General features: G+C 39.9%; 1 protein-coding gene and 1 long non-coding RNA gene across 4 annotated transcripts; one reads left to right on the top strand and one right to left on the bottom strand.

The window, feature by feature from the left end:
* Positions 1–332: 332 nt before the first annotated feature.
* LOC134624574 (oocyte zinc finger protein XlCOF6-like) lies at positions 333–8,610 on the bottom strand. Of its 3 annotated transcripts, none has more exons than XM_063469577.1 (4): positions 8,470–8,610; positions 5,215–5,320; positions 1,551–3,575; positions 333–1,227 (listed from the first exon to the last, which is right to left on the bottom strand). In XM_063469577.1, exons 2-4 carry the CDS (start codon positions 5,230–5,232, stop codon positions 733–735), a joined length of 2,538 nt encoding a protein of 845 aa, XP_063325647.1. In that variant the 5' UTR covers positions 5,233–5,320; positions 8,470–8,610; the 3' UTR covers positions 333–732. The 3 variants fall into 3 exon arrangements, with proteins under 3 accessions (XP_063325647.1, XP_063325646.1, XP_063325645.1); XM_063469576.1 differs by having other exon boundaries at positions 333–1,230; positions 5,215–5,312; positions 8,470–8,601; XM_063469575.1 differs by having other exon boundaries at positions 333–1,230; positions 8,470–8,601.
* Positions 8,611–8,701: 91 nt separating this feature from the next.
* On the top strand, positions 8,702–12,325 carry LOC134624584 (uncharacterized). The gene is made up of 3 exons (XR_010093589.1): positions 8,702–8,795; positions 11,639–11,798; positions 12,003–12,325. It is a non-coding gene; the product is annotated as an uncharacterized LOC134624584 (long non-coding RNA).
* Positions 12,326–20,870: the final 8,545 nt, after the last annotated feature.

A 20,870-nucleotide genomic window follows, 5' to 3' on the forward strand; every position in this document is an offset into this window, starting at 1 on the left:
ACATTGTAAGTGCAGGTCTTCAGTTTACGTTTCTTTGTGGAAACAGCACAGCAAAGGAGACTCTGTGACGTTTTGGTATAAGGGATAAATCTTCTGACCGAACCTGCTGGGACTGTGTGAGGTCCTGAGGCTAAGAGTAAGGATTTATCCACAGGAGAGCTGCGTTCTTACAAACCATCCCACTGTGTAAACCTGACATCTGTGGAACAGCTGAGCTGTATGATGTGTACAAGGACACAAAACATTATTTACCATCAGATCCCGGGCCCTCCATGTGTTAATCAAGAAACTGCTGCTGTGCTACATCCATAAATAATGAATAAATTAGGAGCTAAAGCTAAAAGGACAGTTTATTTGTTCCAGCTTCATGTGAACTCATTCAAGAACATCACAGATGAAAGAAACATTAACAACTTCCACACTACATAAAGCAAGAAAAATAGTTTTTCTTTCAGGTGGTTTCAGAAAAAACAAAAACATCAAACACCTCCAAGACTCTCTTTGAAAGAACTAAAAACCTTTATTCTCATGGTCCAATCATGAGTGAACTCCCCGATGAAGCCTTGTGTGCTAAAGCATGTCAGAGTTTTAAAGGTTAAACATGAGTTTCAATTATTTACAGACGAGCAAAACCAGGAGAGAGAAAAAAGGACAAAACTGACTCAGTAAAACGACAGAAAATAAGATCCCATGTGCATCTGTATTATGTAGAAGTTCAGCCCAGCAACCAGTTCAGTTCAACACAAGTTTAAATGATTCTATCTGAACTCTGTGGAGCCTGATCTCAAGCTTTTTGAGTCTGACTCTGAAACCAGAGGATCTTTCTGTCTCTTCAGATTCACTGTGATCCAGTGACGGGAGAGATTTCAGCCCTGAGTGATCACGCTGATGTTTGTGTGGTTGTGTGTGCTTGTGTGGTTTCTCTCCTGTGTGGACTCGTTTGTGTGTTTTAAGGTCACCTGCAGTGGTGAAGGATGACCCACACTGATCACAGAGGTGCTGTTTAACCCCACTGTGAATCAGTTCATGTCGTTTTAAGTCACGTGATGTGGTGAAGCTTCTCCCACATTCTTTGCAGTATTTCAGTTTGTCTCCAGTGTGTCTGTGTTGATGTGTTTTTAGGTCAGCTTGGCAACTGAAAGTTTTTCCACAGAGGTCACAACGAAAGTCTTTCCCACCACCACAGTGATGACAGGGTTGAGAACTGGATCCTTCTGTGTCGCTCTGCTTCTAAACAAAGACACAAAGACAGTGTAAGTCAGTCCTTCAACACTTTTATCCTGAACGTCGCCTGAAATAAAGAGCATCTCTGCAGACGTCCAATCACATTTTACTGTTTCAGTTAACACACTCAGTTTACTGGGCTACAATAACTGCAATACTACCACCATAACACTACAGTAATAATAAAATTATAACTGAAATGAAAATCTGAATTATCACTCAGAGCTGCTTTTCCATGCAGTAGAATTGCTAACATGCTAACACAGTATAATGAGCAGAGTTGTTCCAAACAGTCAGGCTAAAATGATAACAATATAAATACATACCTCACAGTAACTGCACTTGTAGAGTCTCTTTCTGGTGTGGATCTGTTGGTGTCGTCTCAGGTAATGTGGAGATTTAAAAGTCTTCTCACACAGGTCACATTTATAAGGTCGTCCCTCAGTGTGGGTAAACATGTGTCGTTGTAACTTTTCGTCTGTTGTAAACTCTTTGCTACATTGTTCACAGCAGTACACATCATGTCTGGTGTGAATGCGTAGGTGTGTATTTCGGTGCCCTCTCTGGCTGAAAGTTTTTCCACAGATGTCACAGCTGTATGCCTTAATTCCAGAGTGGGTAACTAGATGACTCTGTAAGTGACCCCTTTGAGTAAAAGCTCTGCCACACTGATCACAGCTGTATGCTTTAACTCCACTGTGGATGAGTTGGTGTCGTTTTAGGGAAATCTTCAAGGAAAAAGACTTTCCACACAAGTCACAGCTGAACGGTCTCTCTCCAGTGTGGATGATCTGATGCTGTTTTAGTTTAGCCTTCTCAGTAAACTCCTTCCCACACTCGTCACAGCTGTATGCCTTAATTCCAGAGTGGGTAAGTAAATGATTCTTTAAGCTGCTACTGTGAGTAAAAGCTTTGCCACACTGATCACAGCTGTACGCTTTAACTCCACTGTGGATGAGTTGGTGTTGTTGTAGGTGATACTTCCTGGAAAAAGACTTTCCACACAAGTCACAGCTGAACGGTCTCTTTCCAGTGTGGATGACCTGATGAAGTTTTAGTTTAGCCTTCATAGCAAAATCCTTCCCACACTCATCACAGCTGTATGCCTTAATTCCAGAGTGGGTAAGTAAATGATTCTTTAAGCTGCTACTGTGAGTAAAAGCTCTGCCACACTGATCACAGCTGTACGCTTTAACTCCACTGTGGATGAGTTGGTGTTGTTTTAGGGAATCCTTCCTGGAAAAAGACTTTCCACACAAGTCACAGCTGAACGGTCTCTCTCCAGTGTGGATGACCTGATGAAGTTTTAGTTTAGCCTTCTCAGTAAACTCCTTGCCACACTCGTCACAGCTGTATGCCTTAATTCCAGAGTGGATAAGTAAATGAGTCTTTAAGTTGCTACTGTGAGTAAAAACTCTGCCACACTGATCACAGCTGTACGCTTTAACTCCACTGTGGATGAGTTGGTGTTGTTTTAGGTAACCCTTCCTGGAAAAAGACTTTCCACACAAGTCACAGCTGAACGGTCTCTCTCCAGTGTGGATGACCTGATGAAGTTTTAGTTTAGCCTTCATAGCAAAATCCTTCCCACACTCGTCACAGCTGTATGCCTTAATTCCAGAGTGGGTAAGTAAATGATTCTTTAAGCTGCTACTGCGAGTAAAAGCTCTGCCACACTGATCACAGCTGTACGCTTTAACTCCACTGTGGATGAGTTGGTGTTTTTTTAGGGACTCCTTCCTGGAAAAAGACTTTCCACACAAGTCACAGCTGAACGGTCTCTCTCCAGTGTGGATGACCTGATGAAGTTTTAGGTTAGCCTTCTCAGTAAACTCCTTGCCACACTCGTCACAGCTGTATGCCTTAATTCCAGAGTGGTTAACTAGATGCCTCTGTAAGCTGCTACTGTGAGTAAAAGCTCTGCCACACTGATCACAGCTGTACGCTTTAACCCCACTGTGGATGAGTTGGTGTTGTTTTAGGTGATCCTTCCTGGAAAAAGACTTTCCACACTCGTCACAGCTGTATGCCTTAGTTCCAGAGTGGGTAACTAGATGACTCTGTAAGTGGCTACTGCGAGTAAAAGCTCTGCCACACTCGTCACAGCTGTACGCTTTAACTCCACTGTGGATGAGTTGGTGTAGTTTTAGGTGACCCTTCGTGGAAAAAGACTTTCCACACAAGTCACAGCTGTATGCCTTAATTCCAGAGTGGGTAACTAGATGACTCTGTAAGCTGCTACTGTGAGTAAAAGCTCTGCCACACTGATCACAGCTGTATGTTTTCTCTCTCTTTCTTCTGTGAGGTTTGTCGGCCTCCTGAGAGCGCTGACTTCTTGGTCCATGTTGGTCCTGCAGTGACAGAGATACAAACAGAGGCAGTGAGTGAAATGCAGTCGTGGAACAACCTCAACCTTCAAACTCCCTCCATTAACACTAGCTTTAAACCTGAAGGTGGAGTGTGGCACCAAACACCTTAAAGGTCTCTTATCCCCACCTGCTGGTAATAGTAACACATTACATCCAACCTGGTGCTAAAAATAATTCATGACTGTTCAAACACTAAAATCATGCCCATCCCTCCTGATTGTATGTACACCAGTGTTGGGTAAGTTACTTTAAATTAGTAACTTAGTTACATTACTAGTTACTTCTATCAAAAGTAACTCAGTTAAAGTTACTCATTACTTTCAAAGTAACTAGTTACTAGCGAAAGTAACTTTGGTTTTACTCAGACTTCTCTTGTTAATGCGTTGATTCCGTAACTGGATACCCAGCGAGAGTTCCAGTCTTCTAGCTTGCTTACTTGCCACAAGTGCACTGTGCCACCTACCAATAGAAAGGAAAAGATGCATATTTCTACGAGAGAAATCCCACGCCTGGACCGTCGTTGACCGCCGCCATGATTCTAGCCTACGTCACAGCGTCATGTGCGCTTTTTACATCCAACACAAAAACTGCAGTCGTGGTGCTTTGATTGTACTCAGAACTCGGAAATTCTGCCTTCTGAATAGGAAGATGTAGGTAACACCAGACTGCAGATGAGCTGCATACAGGGCTGGGCTGGGAAAAAAAATCGGTCATGCTCGCTACTACACAGCATGAAAAAGTCAGCATAACGAAAATAAACTCCAACTAAACTTGGTTTATATCTGACCCGGATAAACTGCACGTCATAACTTCTTACCTGAAGTTCAGTTCACCTGACACTCGGACCGGGGGCCGCTTCGGGTCTCTCCTCTTGCCTCCCCTTTCCCTCATCCACCTGCTGACCTCCACCACTTGCTAGTGTTACTGAATCTGTGGAAGCTCTGCGATGCCACCACACGAAGTAAAGAATAACGAGCCTATCTAAATCCCAGTAACGAATAACACGTTCATGGTTTTGGCATAATAACTAGTTACCGTGCTCGTTACCACAATAATAATGTAGTTACTGTAACGCGTTACTTAATAACGCGTTAGTCCCAACACTGATGTACACACACACACACTTTTATATTATTTTATAATTTATATTATATTGTTGTTTCCTATTACATATTTCTATAATTTGTATAGATTTATACATAACTATTCAGTGATAATAAATCCTATGTTTGTGTATTTGTTTATTCATAAGGAACCCCATTAGCTTCCACAACAGAAGTTGCTCGTCTTCTGTCAAATACAATCACATGGAGGAAAAAACATGGCGGCGACGGAGAATGAGAAGGGTGAAAGCGGATTGTTGAATGAAACGGATGAACCAGAATTGGTTTGTAAAAATGCAGCAACGTCAGTGGTGTGGAACTGGTTTAGCATTCGTCCGTCAGATACACAACAAAGCACTATTTGTGGTAGAGCATGCTAGCAGGCCGTCGTTATTACTGTGTTTTTTGTGGAGTTGTAAAGTATTTTGTCTAGTGTCAATTATATCGTCAGCTACATCGTTAACACAAATTTTCAAATGTATATCGTGATAAATATTTATATCGCCCTGCTCTGTCACCTTCTGTGTTGAGCTCATTGTTTTCTCTGCAGTGGCTGAGCTGAGTCCAAGTAGCTGAAAATGTTCCTCTGCTGCTCCGTCAGACTCTTCTCCTCCTGCTGATCAGCTGGGACACAAAACAGATCTTTGTTAGGCTCCACACTGCACTGAAGAGTCAAAGTGTCTCATATGTTCATCTGACAAGACAAGGAACACATTTTTGTTTCCCGAGGTGGGCAACTTATTGGAAACAAACACAAAAGGTTTGAGCACTGATACCTGGCATTGCTAGCATTGAAAGATGCAATGCCAGTAATGTGGATGGTCAAGACTAAAACCAATCATTAAGCAAAGACAACAGGGATCATTTGTTTCTGTTTATTTAGCATTCACAACATTTGTAGTTGCCTTCTGTACAGGGGAAGTCCACGCACACTGTGTGGTACCGCCATCCGCAGAAGGTGCATCCAATCTCTGTAAGAAAAGCTAGATTGTCTGAGACTGAAATGATATTAACAGAAGGAGTGGTGATTTGTAAAACTTCAAGTGTATGATAAGGTGAAAACAAATACACAATTGCATGTCATGTAGTTGAAGGTTTTTTCTTCTTTTGGAAGACCGGAAAACACTGAAAGTTACAAATGTATTGTGCTTGAAACAAATTCAAAATAGGTGATAAAGCCAGCTGCACATGTGTGTCACAAGTAAATCTGGCTGTATAATAAACAGAAACAAGTGATCCCTGCTGTCTTTGCTTAATGATTGGTTTGAGTCTTGACAATCCACATTGCTGGCATTGCATCTTTCAATGTGTTTGTGGGTGGATTTGAATGCACCAGTGTAAGTGCAGTATTAACCCCGATTCTTTTGTCCCCATGATAGAACAGAGAAAACCGACTCATAGTGTGTTAAAACATTTATATTTCTTTTTATTCAATCATCTTCCGGAAGAGAGAGACCCCTGCACAGCCCAAACGCCGGTTGCAGGATCTCTAACATTAGAATCATAAACTGTGTCTCATATAATTATTATTTTGGTACTTTACACGTCACAGTTTTGATACAAACATTGCTTATATGGCAAAGTTCCTCTTTTCTGTCTGGCTTCCTGTATCTATTAATATGCTGTACAGCTCTACACTTCCTGTTTTCAGTCTGGGTGAGCACTTAGTTTGTGAGTCAAGTGGTGGCCTTGCTTTACAAACCTTAAAGTACATAAAAAATATATAATAAGAAAATAAGGATACTAAGGATATTAACTACATGACAGCAGCCACTCAGACTCCACTCAATGTGGTCATAGAAACAGGTGCAGATGTGTCACGAGTTAATCTAGTAGTAGGCTCTGGCACTTGGCCACAGGTGGCAGCAGTGGACTGACCTCCATTTGAGACTGCTCCAGCTGCTCTGTGACAGTCAGTAGATCTGCTACAAATTGCAGATCATATGCAAGTTTTGGAAATTACCTTATAAATATTCCTAACTTAGCCATGGCAGCCATGTTGATGTATTACCTATATTGGCTGAAAATGTTCATTTCCAAAGAAAAGACACAGGCAGACTATGCTTACAAAATGTGATGTTACATGTTATTATGTGATGTTATTGAAATCATCATGAATAACGGGAGTGGTGATTTCTATAACTTTGTGTATATAATTTGGCATTTCTTACTGATGTAGCCCAAAAATAAATACATAATAAAATTTAATTCATTTTAAAGGTTTATTTGCAAAGACACAAAAACAGACAAAATATAGAAAGTTCCACATGTATTGTGGAACTTTCCACACACACACATAAAACATATTAAGGATTGTGCATTAACATAAAACTGTTGTCGAAATTCACCAGAGAAACACACACACACACATGAAGAGAGAGAGAGAGAGAGAGAGAGCGAGAGAGAGAGAGAGAGAGAGCGAGAGAGAGAGAGTATGCAAACAGCTACCAAACAGCCATCATAATTCGTCATACAATGAGAACAGGACAAATCAATGATTAACAAGGACTAATTCATATTAAAATCTGTAACATAATGTATTGTTTGCAGTTTAGTCTGATTGTTTCAGGATGACCTGCCATTATCCAATGACACATCTGCTTACCTGCATCTTTTGCTCGTTTCTCCTCCTCTTCTTTTCTCTGTTTTCTAAACTGAGCACCTGATGGTTTTGAACTTTTCTTGTCCACCTTCCATTGGTTTTAATTTTGCACTCCAGTATGAACACAAATCCCCCAACCCGAGGATCACCACAACATAATCTAACAGACCTACACCTTGGTTCACAGATTTACTTTGTCTAAGGTTTATTTCTGGGATTTCACACAACCCAGTATTCAGATCATGAATACATAATGGCCTTGGATTTACAACATTATGAATGAAATGTGCTCTATTTGGAAGCAGCATGTCCCCCTCCCCTTTCCAGGGTTTGTGTGTGAGACTTTAAATCATCAAACTGTGAATTACAAGTTGTAAATTGTTATTGATCCCTTTACCCCTGGTCCTAAAATGAATATTTATTTTCTCACTCTTCTTATATTTATTGTTTGTTTACTTGCACTGCTGTAACTGGAGCCTCGTCGTCTCGTCTCTCTATATACTGGACTGTATGTAGCGGAGATGACAATAAAGTTTACTTTGACTTCAGCAGCGAGCAGGCGCACCTCGCAAACGGAGGGCGCCCTTACTCCCAGCAAATGGACGATAGAAAACCGATCGGTGCCTACAACATTCCCAATGTGCGCTGGCATGATGTCGGGGCAGCATGAATACGAGCAATTTTTTTTTTTTTTTTTCGCCGCCCCCCACCACGATGCCGCTCCGGGCAACCGCACGTGTCTCCCGTATCAAAACCCGCTTCTGCCTTTACTACTGTGCTTTGATGTCGCTTGTAAGGGTGAAACTCATTGTGAAACGTTTGAGAACCACTGCTACAGAACAATGGAGATTCCCGTTATATGGTAACACTTGCACCTCACGTGACGCCCAGAATTGTACAATACTGATGCTTGAGTGTGTAGAGTGTTGAGCGCGTGATGGAAAAACAACTCACGAAACTTGACCTTTCTCTACTCGTGGCTCACTTGCACTTCTAATCTATTCGTTTGCACACTTACACACACTCGGCTGTGGTTTCCTGTTTCGCTACACTCTGGAGAGCCTCGCCTTTAACGGTCTTCTCTCACAGAGAGCAACAGAAAACCTCACTCAGAAAACTTCGAAAAACTCAAGATTGACTGAACTCAGTTCAAAGTTACCTTGGCACTTACCTTTAGACGTGAGAGGTAGTGATGGTCCGCTTGAAGCTGACGCTCCGGTGCGTGTGCCAAAAAGATCAACACACTGCTTCAGAATAGTGATGTGTCGGTCGCGAACGAAATTAGAGCCGAATCTTTGACGTGAACGACGCAAGCCGTGGGTTTTTTTCTCTTTCTCTCACCCTCTCTCTCGCTCTTTTTTTTCACTTCACTCCGCACTCGAGCCTTGTGCTTTGCGCTGGGCAGAGGGGGGAGGGGTGGTAGTTACACCAGCACAGGAACAGAGCGGGAGGGAGAGAGAGAAAGAGAGCCAGGGACAACAACGTCACATTACAAAGGTATAGTAATCATCCACAACTATTTTCAGTTGCAGATGATAAAGGATTCAGAAAGTTTATTCATGCAGGCCCATATGACAGAGAATATGCATCTTCTTTTTGTTTTCATATTTTAATTTATATTTAATTGTGTTGTGGTTTGCAGTGTTTTGTGTTGTTTCACTTTAAATTTGTTTAAAAGCAAAAAGCTGAAATTATAAATAGTTAAAAGTTGAACTGTGACTAGTTGGTTTTTGTATTATATGATTTATTTATTACATTTTATATGGAGTGAATAAATAAAAGTATATTTACGGTGGCCCCTAGAGACAAAGCACGCACAAACCCCAAAACACGTAAAAACTCCAAAACACGTACAAACTCCAAAACACGTACAAAACACAACAGAAGTGCTCCAGAATGCTCGGCGCAGTGTTGAGCTTTTGTTACCTAGTGGCTACACAAGCCAGGAAGTACCAACGACCGGATTTGGTGTGTGGTAGTAACAGGTAAATGAACATTTCTTTGGAATTATTTGAATCTATATGAGTGCTTGTGTGTGAATACACAAGCAATACACATATGCTTTCAATTGTGTAATTTAAGTGATCTAGGTAGCTCTGTTTTGGAAGTTCAGTTAACGCTAGAAATGGGTTTTGGAGTTTGTACGTGCTTTGGAGTTTCTCCGAAAGAGCTGGGTTTTTTTAGTGAGCCGAGCCGAAAGAGCCAGTTCTCTAAAAAGAGCCGGAAATCCCATCACTAGTTGTGTAATATGCTGGTATTGATATGATCAAAAATGAACTGAGTTGTTTCCTATTCTATAGAAATTGTACATCTAATTAATAACAAGGCTTTCTGCTGATGTTATTAATTAGAAATGTATTGTTTTATTTTTAAGCAACAACTTTTTAGCATGCAATCAGTCCATGCCGTACAGGACAGAGTTGTAACTGTGAATACAAAAATAGACTATTTTACAAAATTGCTCATTCAACAAATGTAAATCACAGCAGATCTTTTTGTTGTAGTGCACTGTCACAACTAGAAATGTGGGGGGAACTCCTCAAAATTGAAGGCAGAACAGGAAAATACATGGAAATAACAATTTTCCTTTAAGCACATCAGTAAAGGTCGATCCGGATACTTGATAACTGTTGTTATAGGTATGACATGAATTTGAATCTCCATTATCACAGGTTTTAATTGGGAGGCAACATGCAGATATACAGGAGGACTATAAACAGCAATTCCTATTGCATACAACTGTTATAGAAAATACCAACAACACTGTTAATTTATCGCTTGCTGGTCTATAGACTTTACAGTGTGGACGGATGAAAAATCCATCTGGCTCCACTCTTGCTGAATTGGTGCTACAAACAACTCTGCGCTCGGCTTTCCTGGCTGTGTGTGGATTTATACTTACAAATTTTGACCCTATTTTTCTTCCTTTCAGCTGATTGGTCAATTTCATGTCAATCACCAATTAAACAATGCAATCAGAGAACATCTCCAAAAGTTGATTCTGTTCATCTGGACGTAGTGTTTTCAGTGGGAGAAAATGCTGAAAACGCTACGTCCAGATGAACAGAATCAACTTTTGCAGATTTACTTACCTGGATGATTGAGCATGCATCAAGACAATCAGAGGACAGATAGGTTTGGCTGTTGGAGGGCTGCTTCACGAGCTTCAGGTCCTGGAAGAATAAATTCCCTTTTACATACCAGACCAGCATTTTCCTTCATTACCACGAAGGAAAACAGTCTGTGCGTGTCCGAGTTCAGTGGTTTTTGTGTCACAGGGCTTATAATATGTGTAAAAATCTGGCCAGGGACCATCACATCACACTGCTATCATATTTTTCTGTTGCTATCATGTTTCTTTTCTGAGATGTTGTTACTTTTATGACAGATGTAACGAGAAATCTTCCTGAAAGTAAAATGTTTTATTCTAATCAAATATTTGATTCTGATAACAGATAAAGATTTTTTTTACTTTTGTTCCGCTATGATAGTTTATACAAATTTTGGCCAATTCCTATTTATTTTAATAGGCTTTAGCCCCCAAAAAGTCGCCAGCGACAGGCTTTTCCAAACCTGTCTCGTCAAACCTGAGCTCTACCAGGGGCCCAACACGCCTTTTAGAAGAAAAGAGATGTCCGAAAATAAACCACAGGGTCAAATACTTGATTTTGTTCAGTGTTTTAGAGTTATCAATTCGAATTGACTAATTTAAATATTTTATTCATGTACATTTTGATTGGCTTTTTCAGTAAAAACAGCAAAATTTCAATTTCTTTTTTTTTTCTGTCATTAATCCTTGATTACACTCATATAGTATACAGTAGAGAAAAAAAAGTAGTAGTAATACTGAAAAAAGGGACAAAAGCACACACACTCACAGCTGATTTTATGACACTTTTACAGCTAAAACAATATATAATTCCGGTTATCCTGTGTAACATTATTGGGGATAAAGGGTTGAGGACCCGCAATTATTTTTTTTAGTTTAGCTTTTGTTTACTACCATATTTTTATCACCACACAGTAAACATTAAGTAATACGTAAAGCGTCTATTTATCCTCCATGCGTGGTCCATTATCTTAAGCTTAGGCTGCTGCCCCCCGCGACCCAATCCGGTGCTAAGAAGAGAGGCCCAGAGTTCGCTCTCTCCAGGCACTTGGTCCAGCTCCTCCGGGGGAATCCCAAGGCATTCCCAGGCCAGCTGAAAAACATAGTCCCTCCAGCATGTCCTGGGTGTTCTGGGTCTCTTCCTGGTGGGACATGCCCAAAACACCTCACCAGGGAGGCATCCTAACCAGAGGCCAGGATCTAATCTATCCTTTTTGTATGTTCCCCTCAGGTTGCCATGGTAGCAGATACAGGGAGAACAAGTGTAGACGATGCCACATGAAGGATGATGAAATTCCTCATATCACCTGAGCTGGCTGTGGAGTACAACATGCTTGGCCGCCAAGGGAAAAAAAAGTTCAGAGATTTGCGTCTTTTTAATGTTGTGTATGGTAAGTTAGTTTCACTTGAGACATTTGAACTTTAGAAAACTAAACTTTTTTAATAAAGCGTTTGAGATTGGTTATCATGCAATTTGTATACATTTTTTGAGGCAATAAAGTGAAATAAACATTGTTCTTTGCAAATCATCACCAAATTAAGTAAGCTAAGATTAACTTTACCTTGGCTTGCCCATTTTTCTTCTTCATTTGCAGAGACACTGAAGAAGAATTATTTAACATCAAAAGTCAACTTGCAAGAAGCAGAGAAGGATGAGGGCTGCAAGGGTACAAAATAGACTTACGGCTCTGTAAAAAACAAAAAATGAAACCCTGCTGATTCTAGATAAGCTTTTGAGTTTTCCATCTGACTTTTTCCCCATGTTGCTACAGTTCCAAATATCTAAGGAATTTTGCTGTAGTTTGACATTTCTAGTTTTTTAAAAGTTTACGCACTTTGGAATACAGTTACGTAAAATCACAGTTGTTGGACAAAATAAATGTGAAAAATGTTGTTTTGTGTACCCTCGTGATTTTTGAAATGGTTTTATTTACAAACTAGTTTTTGTTTGTGGTCAGCTTTAATATATTTGGTGTCTTTGTGTCACAGAACCCGTATTGGCTGTCTGATAAATTGATTTTGTGACTGTTTTGCTACATGGGGCCCACCCAGTGCCAGAAATTTGCCAATTCAAACTAGAAGTAAGATGCAACTACAGAACCCACTGATAATGCCATTCCAACTTTTTAGCTCGTGTTTTCCTCATGTTGTACCCACTAAGAACTTGAAAGATGGGGCCCGGGTGGGTTCCTGTGTACTTTGCCTAGTTGGGGCCCATTTAGTTCCCAGACTTTACCAATATAACACCTATATGGGCATTTAACATGGGGCCATTACGGAACCCGCGGACAATCCTATATGGGGCCCATTTTCAACCCATTTCCAAACCATATGGGCCCCACATATAAATGTTGGCTGGGGCAGGGTATCCCTCAGCAGCAGCTACAGTATCTTCAGAGTGACAAACTGCATTTAGCAGAACACCAATTTAAATTCAAAGAACCGGAAAATGCAGTTTATACAAACCGGGTCCACTAAACTGATCCACCTGAACAGGAGAGGAGCGCTTCCTGAACCGGTGTTTGTCAAAACATAACACATTGTCAGATTGGCCGAAAACGGCGTTCACGCCGCCGTCGCTCCAGTACAGCTGAGCAGACTGCAACCGTGGGAGAGAGTGACTGTGTTTCACACGCTCAGCTTGAGCTTTCTGATCGTGAACTTCATGACAGATCGACCACTGTGAGTAACACTATTTCGCCTTCGGTGGACTCTGTATCTCCTAAATCAGATAACTCTGCTACTGTGTGTTTGAACTCTAAAGACATTATTCAGAGTGACACCTCGGTGTCAAGTTATTCACCGGTTGTCCTCGCTAGTGATCTTTGTGTTCCTGAGCCGTCAGACTCTGGTAATGCTCGCAGTGTTTTCTCTGAGTTAGCCAATATGGATTTTCCAGCTGTTGAGCTGAACAAAGGACTGTTATTCCACCCCAGACTCACCTACACGCTATTACTGGCATTGTATCCCCGCTGGACTGTTTTACTCCCCAGCCTCTTAATTCTGAGGTTTCCCAGCCTGAGCCCAGCCACACACCATCAGCAGTTGTAAATAAAACAGTGCGTGCTGAGGAGCACCAACAGTCTAAGACTTTGTGTTCTGTAGCCGATGCTCCTTCTAGTGACTGGTTTGTGTTCAAACCTGTTTTGTCTTTTCACATTTCCGGTGCTGCCCAGCGGGCCCTGGACACAGTAAAACTTCTGCATCTGAGACTTCCTGTGTTGGTCCGACAGTTTCCCCTCTGTGATCTTTTCTGTGCCTCAGCTGGTAAACGTAAATGGTAACAGAGTGCAACCTGCCATAGTTAAACTGGCTAAAATGCTTGAACTTAGCACAAACTTCTTTGGTTCCTGTTTACGCCTCAGCTTCTTCTTATTTTATATATATGGCCTGGTCATGGGGAATGAGACAGAACACAGAAAATATTCGTTTTTGTTTTTTGGCTTTTTTTTAATTTCTCCAAATGATCTCGGAAAAGCACAATTTTAAGCACAGATTTTTTAGTTTTTGTGGTTTTGAGTGAAAACATTTAAGTTTAACATTAAACCCAGGAAGAGTTCCTACTTTGGGTTCCAATTTAAGCAGATTATTAAAGTAGATCTAATTTTAACAACTTCACAGGCACCTGTTGAACTGTCACTAACCCAAAACCAGCGAGAGCTCTAATCCTGCTCCACAGGCTCAGCCTAAAACACCTGTAACTTTCAAGGTCTGAGATAACAATAAATATCAAAATATCACAGTGTAATAATAATTAATATTTGTAATAAATGTGTAATAATATTTTTATTATTATTTAATTTGATTTTCCTGTTTGCAGCAAACAATTTTACAAGCAGGGATGCTGTCAGTCCACAGTAGAGGCCGATCCTTCCTTGTCTCTCTACTGCAGAGACACAAACACATCTGGGTTTCTCACATTCATTAAAATAAATTACACTAACAACACATCAGAATAAGAGAAAAAAAAAAAAACGTTAGGAGCAGGTTATGTTCAGAGTTTTACTTTTAAATTCACATTTTCTCTCTGAGTCTCTGAGTTTTAGAACAAAACCTGATCAATTGAATTCAAACATCAAACTAAAAATGTCCTAATAAACTTTCAAACAGAAAGTGTCAGACTGTTTTCTTTGGTCTGTTTTACTCTGAAAATTCACATTTATATGAAACATTTCTGCTGATCTACACAGACCAACAGTCAGCAGAGTCAGTATTAAATATCAGAAAATGATTATTACCAGTCTACTTTCATAAGTCACCAGTATCCTCTAAACTTCATGCTGCCTCCTGTCATTCAGAGGATTTGTGCTGAGCTGGAGCAGCAATAATGTAGAAACTATGAAACAGAAGAAACTGCAGCGCACAAGAAAAATTTATGACATGTTGATAAGAGTTATGATTACAAGTGTGTGAGTCAGTGTTGTGTTTCACTTCTTAAGACTCAAACACTGCTGTGTTTTGCTTTTAAAATGTGCATTTATAAATTCATAACATAAGTTTACATGTACTATTATTAATTTTTTTTAAATAGATAAATAGAAAAATAGCATTTGGTTCATAACACAATTTCAACTTATCAATAAAAACATTAAAGCTTCAAGTACAAAGTTTAAGTCTCTAAATGAATCCTGAGGGTCTGAACTCACAGCTACACTCTGAGAGTTTGTATGAGATCAGACAATAAAGCAGCAGATCAGTGTGGATCGAGGAACACAAACACCACTGATTCTGTAAGAAAAGAAAAGCATCACTTCCTGTTCACGCTATAGCTTAATCAGAGCTTATCATACATAATCATCATTATAAAATCAACGTGAATACTTCATTACAAACTGCCATTCAGTAAAAAACTGAATCACAGGAAATGAAATAAAGCTAAACATCTCAAATCAGCTTCACGTTGCTCTGAGGTCGATGATTTCATTTAGTTTCATTATCAGTGACAGTCTGTTTACCTTCAAAATAATGTAAACTTGAAAAACTGTTTCCTTCATCGAGTTTATGATTATAGCTCATGAATGAACAGACTTGCATGAAGTTCATGATTTCTTGGATCATGTCTCGTTATTTTGTCCATCACGTGTTGTCCTCAGGATTCCCATATACTTGTTTAACATTCACCTAGAGACCATTTTTGGCCCGAGGACAACACGAGGGTTACAGTGAGCTCCAAAAGTCTCATTCACATTGTTGATCAAACGGTTTCCACTGACTGATCTGAGGAAGTTTTCTGACATCCATTATTAGATGAGTTAAGTTGCATTAGTAATGAAGGCACTGAAATACATCTATTAAATCCAAGTTTAAAGCTTTACTGTTTCTGACATCACTATGAATAACATCATATCCTGTTAGGACCTCCTGACCATCATGATGAGAACAAAGAGAATCCTGTAAACTGAGAAAACTGATTATTGGTTCTTTTGATCAACACTGCATGTAGATGAATATTAACATTAGATTCCTGAGATCTGCTTCCTTAACACAAGATATTTTTGCTTAAAGTGGAAACCAGAAATAGTGTGTTTGGCCGCTCCAGTGTCAGAGGACTTGGGGGCATGATGATGAGTTTTGTGTTTGTACCATATTCAGTGAAGAGCAATCAGGCTGTCACAAGTGGACTGGGAGGAGTGAAGGTGCAGTGAAATGTGCTTTCACAGCAGGATGGATTTAATTCTTAAACTGTCTCTGTTGAGGTTTTGTAGACATGTGACTGCTTATTATGTGACATTAACTTTTCAGCCATTTTGAACGTGGAGTAAACCTGATACATCAAGTGAGTGAAAAACCTGGAAATATTGGCCCCGTCTCAATGTGCGTACTTGTGTTCTCGTGTACTCGTAATACGTCATCAATCGGAGACCAAGTACTGTTCCAATTCAAAGCACGCATCAAGCTGAGAACTCGCTCCGCCTGTTTTATCGAGCATGCATTGGTGGTGATTTGTGTGGACTTGGTACAGCAGAATATCCCACAATACATTTTGTCCAAAACTCAAATGCAGCAATGGTGGAGGAGCGCGGCTACAAACTTTTAAATATTAAATATGACTCTTTCTGGGTCACAAAATGAACTTTATTTTCGGGCAAGAATGTATCTCTGTAAACTTTAAATATCTGCTTGATTTATCAGGATATTTCCATATTTCCAAAAGTGCTCTGATGTTTTCGAAGACGTCTGTTACCCACCAGCTTGATAGCAGACCAAGAGGTCAAGGATCACTAGAGCCTGGCGAGAAGAGCGGATTCAAACCCCCCGCGGTCTTTCATTACTCAAGTTAAACATGATATATAAGTCTCTTAGATAACTTTGAAATGTTAATGTTTGGTTTATTTCAAACATTAACATTTCGAACAGTGTTTTAAACACTGATTTCCTTTCCGATACAACACCAAGTAAAATTCAGGGTGGTATCGACAATACTGATCCATAACTGACACTCTGTACAAACACGTAAGGTTTCATTGTATTTCAAAATCCAATATATAATTGTATTATGTAATTATAATAATATAATAATATAGCTTCACAATGATTACAAGACATCAGACTACTTGTTCTTATTGCTTAATAATGCAGAATTATCATATTGAAATAAAAAAAACCTCAATCGACTCCGCGAGAGACGTCTGTCTCGCCCCAGCAGCACCTGTCCCTCTCCTCCTCTTCAGTTCGCCTCAACATACGCTCGTCATATTCTACGACAAGGTTAGTGGTGTTGCCACAACAACTCACTGTCTTGCCACATGTATCGCAAACAGTTTCTTGGCTGTTTGTGGAGGTAAAATACGTCCACACGTGACTCCGTTTACGCTCAGCCATTGTTGTGAGTGCGCACACCAGGGGGCTGCGAAACATTTATGCAGCTGTATTTCGCATATGACTATAAAAGGCGTAAGAGGAAGTAGTTCCTTCCAATTTAGCCGATCCGAATAATATAGTTTCTTTCCACTGTGTTCTGATTAATTAAAAACTACAAATTTACCCCCAAAGTACTAAAATGTCGATATTTTAATAAACACACCACTAATGTTAACAGTGTTTTATTTGTTCCTGAGTAAATCGGTTTGGCTGAGATTAGCTGACTCTGGATTAAACCTAACATTAAAAATATTTTCATTCAGGAGGAAACAGTTTAACGGGGAACAAAAACAGCATGTTAATACGTAGTTTAATCTTAGTTAACTATGCTAACTAAGAGTAAACACACAATTATGTATTCCTGGTTATGGAGGAATTGTGTAACGGGCTGAATATGGATGTTCACTTACTCCCTTCAAATGTGTTTACTAGTTCTATGACCTGTGACCCTGGCACTCTCCTCGTCTTCACACCAGACAATTTCTATCATTATGTTATCAACAAGGCCTTGAATTATACTGGACAAGATCTGAAGTACTCCCTCTCTCCTGCTCGGTTCCTGTGCTACTGCGAGTGTAACTACCGCCCCTCCCCCTTCTGCTCAGCACGAGCACAAGACCCACGAGTGAAGCAAAGAAACAAAACACAGCTCCCAATAAGGAGCTGGATCACGCCATTCACTTCAAAGAGTCGGCTCTAAGAGCCGTTTCGTTCGTGACCGACACATCACTAAAGAGCACATTAAAGTAAAATGATCCTGATTTAGCTGTTAACGGTTTCTTTTGAAACATAGCCGTTCATTTACAGGCAGCTGAAAAGTAAAAATCTAATGATTCTCCAGCTTTTATCGCTCTGATTTCTCAGCATATTAAAGGGCATAAGCTAGAAGTTTGTATCCACAGTCTCAAGCTTCAAGTGCTTTATCCAAGTGTGAGACTTTTCCCACTCACCCCAACCAGTCGAGGGAGATGTCAGCCCATCCCTGAGCCTGGTTCTGCTGGAGGTTTGTTCCTCTTGAAATCAACTTTTTTCTTTCCGCTGTCACCAAGTGTAAAATAAGGACAGATTATGGTTTCAGCTCTGGCAACTCAACGTCACCGGTTAGCTGATTAATTACCTTTTTTTGCAATAGCTCTCACTGCGTTGCTAAAATTGACTGCTTAGCTTCTGTGAACTGTTTGTGCTGGAATTTTCATTTATGACTGTTAAAAACTCCAATTCTTTTGATCTTCGGGCTGAAAGAAGAACAACACTCAGTGTTTTAATGCTCAATCAACAATCACTTTAATCAATACAATTCTCTTTATTCCATACAAACACTTCGAGCATTACAAGCGTCCGGATGGGAGATGTGGACAAAGTCATAAAAAACTTAAACATCCACATTCTTTCTCTCTCTCAGTGAGCCTAAGTTGCAACCTTGGCTTCCTGCTTTTCTCCTCCTGTGTGAGATGAGGGAGAATCTCCCGTGCAGTATGTTCTGGTATCTTTGTAATCAGGAAAGCAAGGCCACGATTCTCTGCAAACAGTATTTCTTCATAAACAGTGTAATTGATTCGCAATAATAAATCAGCAGTATAGTGTAATACAAATCAGTGGAATAATTTCACAATTTCTAAATCAGAAGTATAATGCAACCTAAAACAGGGTAATGATTCTACAACACAGACATCCACAACCTTTGTCTCTCAAAATAGGTGCCTCCTGATCCCTCTCTATCTCCTGCCTCCTTATCTCGTGTCCTTGCTGCCCACTTCTTCACACACTTCTCCCAGCTTTGGCTCACCAACACTGTGTCCCAGTAACGGCAACATTCTGTCGCCTCTGCTTCTCACATAAACCTCTGACCTATTCTCCCAATTCTGTGTGTGCTCTATGTGTGGATGTTTAGTAGCCTGACCTATGACCTACTTAAATGAATAATGAATATAATGTTTTACTATGGTTCATACAACTAAATCCCTAATACTACGATAATCTATTCTTACATGACTCAAATTCAATGTGTGCATTGCAAATATCCCTTTTAGACATGAACAAATGGCAACTAAGATTTTTTTGTCTTTTACAGAAGCTGCTGATCAGCTCAAACCTCAGAGACCAACTTTAATATCAACAAGAAAAAGATATCATAATTGGAGTGACAGCTGCCGTAGCTTTAATCTTGGTGGGTTTTTTTCTGTGGGTTGTGTTGAGAAAGAAATTAAGCCAACGACACCTCTATGCTGATGTAGAGATTTTGAGTGTCTTGGAAAAACAAACTGGGACTGACAGGATTCTCTGTGCAGGACCAACTTTGGATCAGAGCGAATCATCAGTCACATCAACAAAAGACTCTCAGCTGCTTTAATTACAGGAAGTGATGTGTGCTGTGTAACATGACTTATGTTAATTCATGCTCCTATTAATATTATATTGCTATTATTGTAGCACAGAGAGCTGCCTTTCATAATCTTTCTGTGTACATATTGTAAATACATCTTTATTTTTATGGGTTTGAATTTTTCTGAATTTTCTGTCTATTTTATTTAACTAACTATAACAAATGGTACTGATGATTTACAGAAGATGATATAAGACAACAGAAAACATACCTGGAAATACAAACCAGAGGCAAAATGAAATATTTACCTAAAAACAAACTGAAAATGGTCATCAGAGCCAAGCTTCATTAAATACAAACATTTCTGGTTATGTTGTTTAAAGGTATTTTCTATTGACACCCCGAAAAATCAGACGAGGAGACCATCAGGGAAAGTGATCGGCTTCTTCAAATTCTGATCTCATAAAACTGTCAGACTGCAGCTGTGAGTTCAGACTTTCAGGATTCATTTACAGCTTTACTTTTTAAACACTACAGATTAATCTTGTTATTGTGAATCTGAAACTCTGCTGCATTTACTGATTTTAATCCTGTGTCTTATTCAGCACACAGGAGTTTAGTTTTTTCTTCATTTAAGTTTCCACCTTCAGCCTCGTTGTTCTTTCTTTCCAGCTGAGATGGATTTTAGGTGGAAATGAGACAAACGGTTCATGAGCTGCCAGCACGTTACAGTTTTTCTCGATTCCTAAGACACATTCCTGGAAAGCTGATCTCCTTTTCCCCAACTGTGAACACAAAACCCAATTTTCAAGCTACATTCACAAAACCTCTGACTCTTCTTGCAAAACCAAACTTTCACCCCAAAACAATTCAAAACTGAACTTTGCCATCAAATCATGCCTCAAGTTGCTCTAAATTAAATACTCTACTGAGTAGTCACTAAACACTACATAGAAAAAAGGAAAACACAATGCTCAGAACATGAAGCGGTGGAAATAAATGTTTATTTAGGCTAAATGCATGTTGCAAAACAAAATACCTGGGCATTCCTAACACTTGTACATAGAAAAGAGAATTTGCCAAAAAACAGAAATCCTGTGCATTTACATGTAGCACACAAATATAAGTGCATTACTCCGCCACAGCATCATTTCTCCGTACTGGGTCAGGCCACAGGACTTCATCTACGTCACAGGCCACATTTTCTCTGGCCAGGCAACGAGGGAAAAAACCCTGGCATGCCGTATCCAGGCTTGACATGCCTCCACACTCATGTCAC

The sequence above is a fragment of the Pelmatolapia mariae genome, linkage group LG3_W (genome assembly GCF_036321145.2).
Source record: "Pelmatolapia mariae isolate MD_Pm_ZW linkage group LG3_W, Pm_UMD_F_2, whole genome shotgun sequence".
NCBI classification, from domain to species: Eukaryota; Metazoa; Chordata; class Actinopteri; order Cichliformes; family Cichlidae; genus Pelmatolapia; species Pelmatolapia mariae.

Coding starts and splice junctions, on each gene's coding strand:
- LOC134624574 (XM_063469576.1), bottom strand. Junction 1,231..1,550: donor ACAAGTGCAGTTACTGTGAG/GTATGTATTTAT, acceptor GTCTTTGTTTAG/AAGCAGAGCGACACAGAAGG.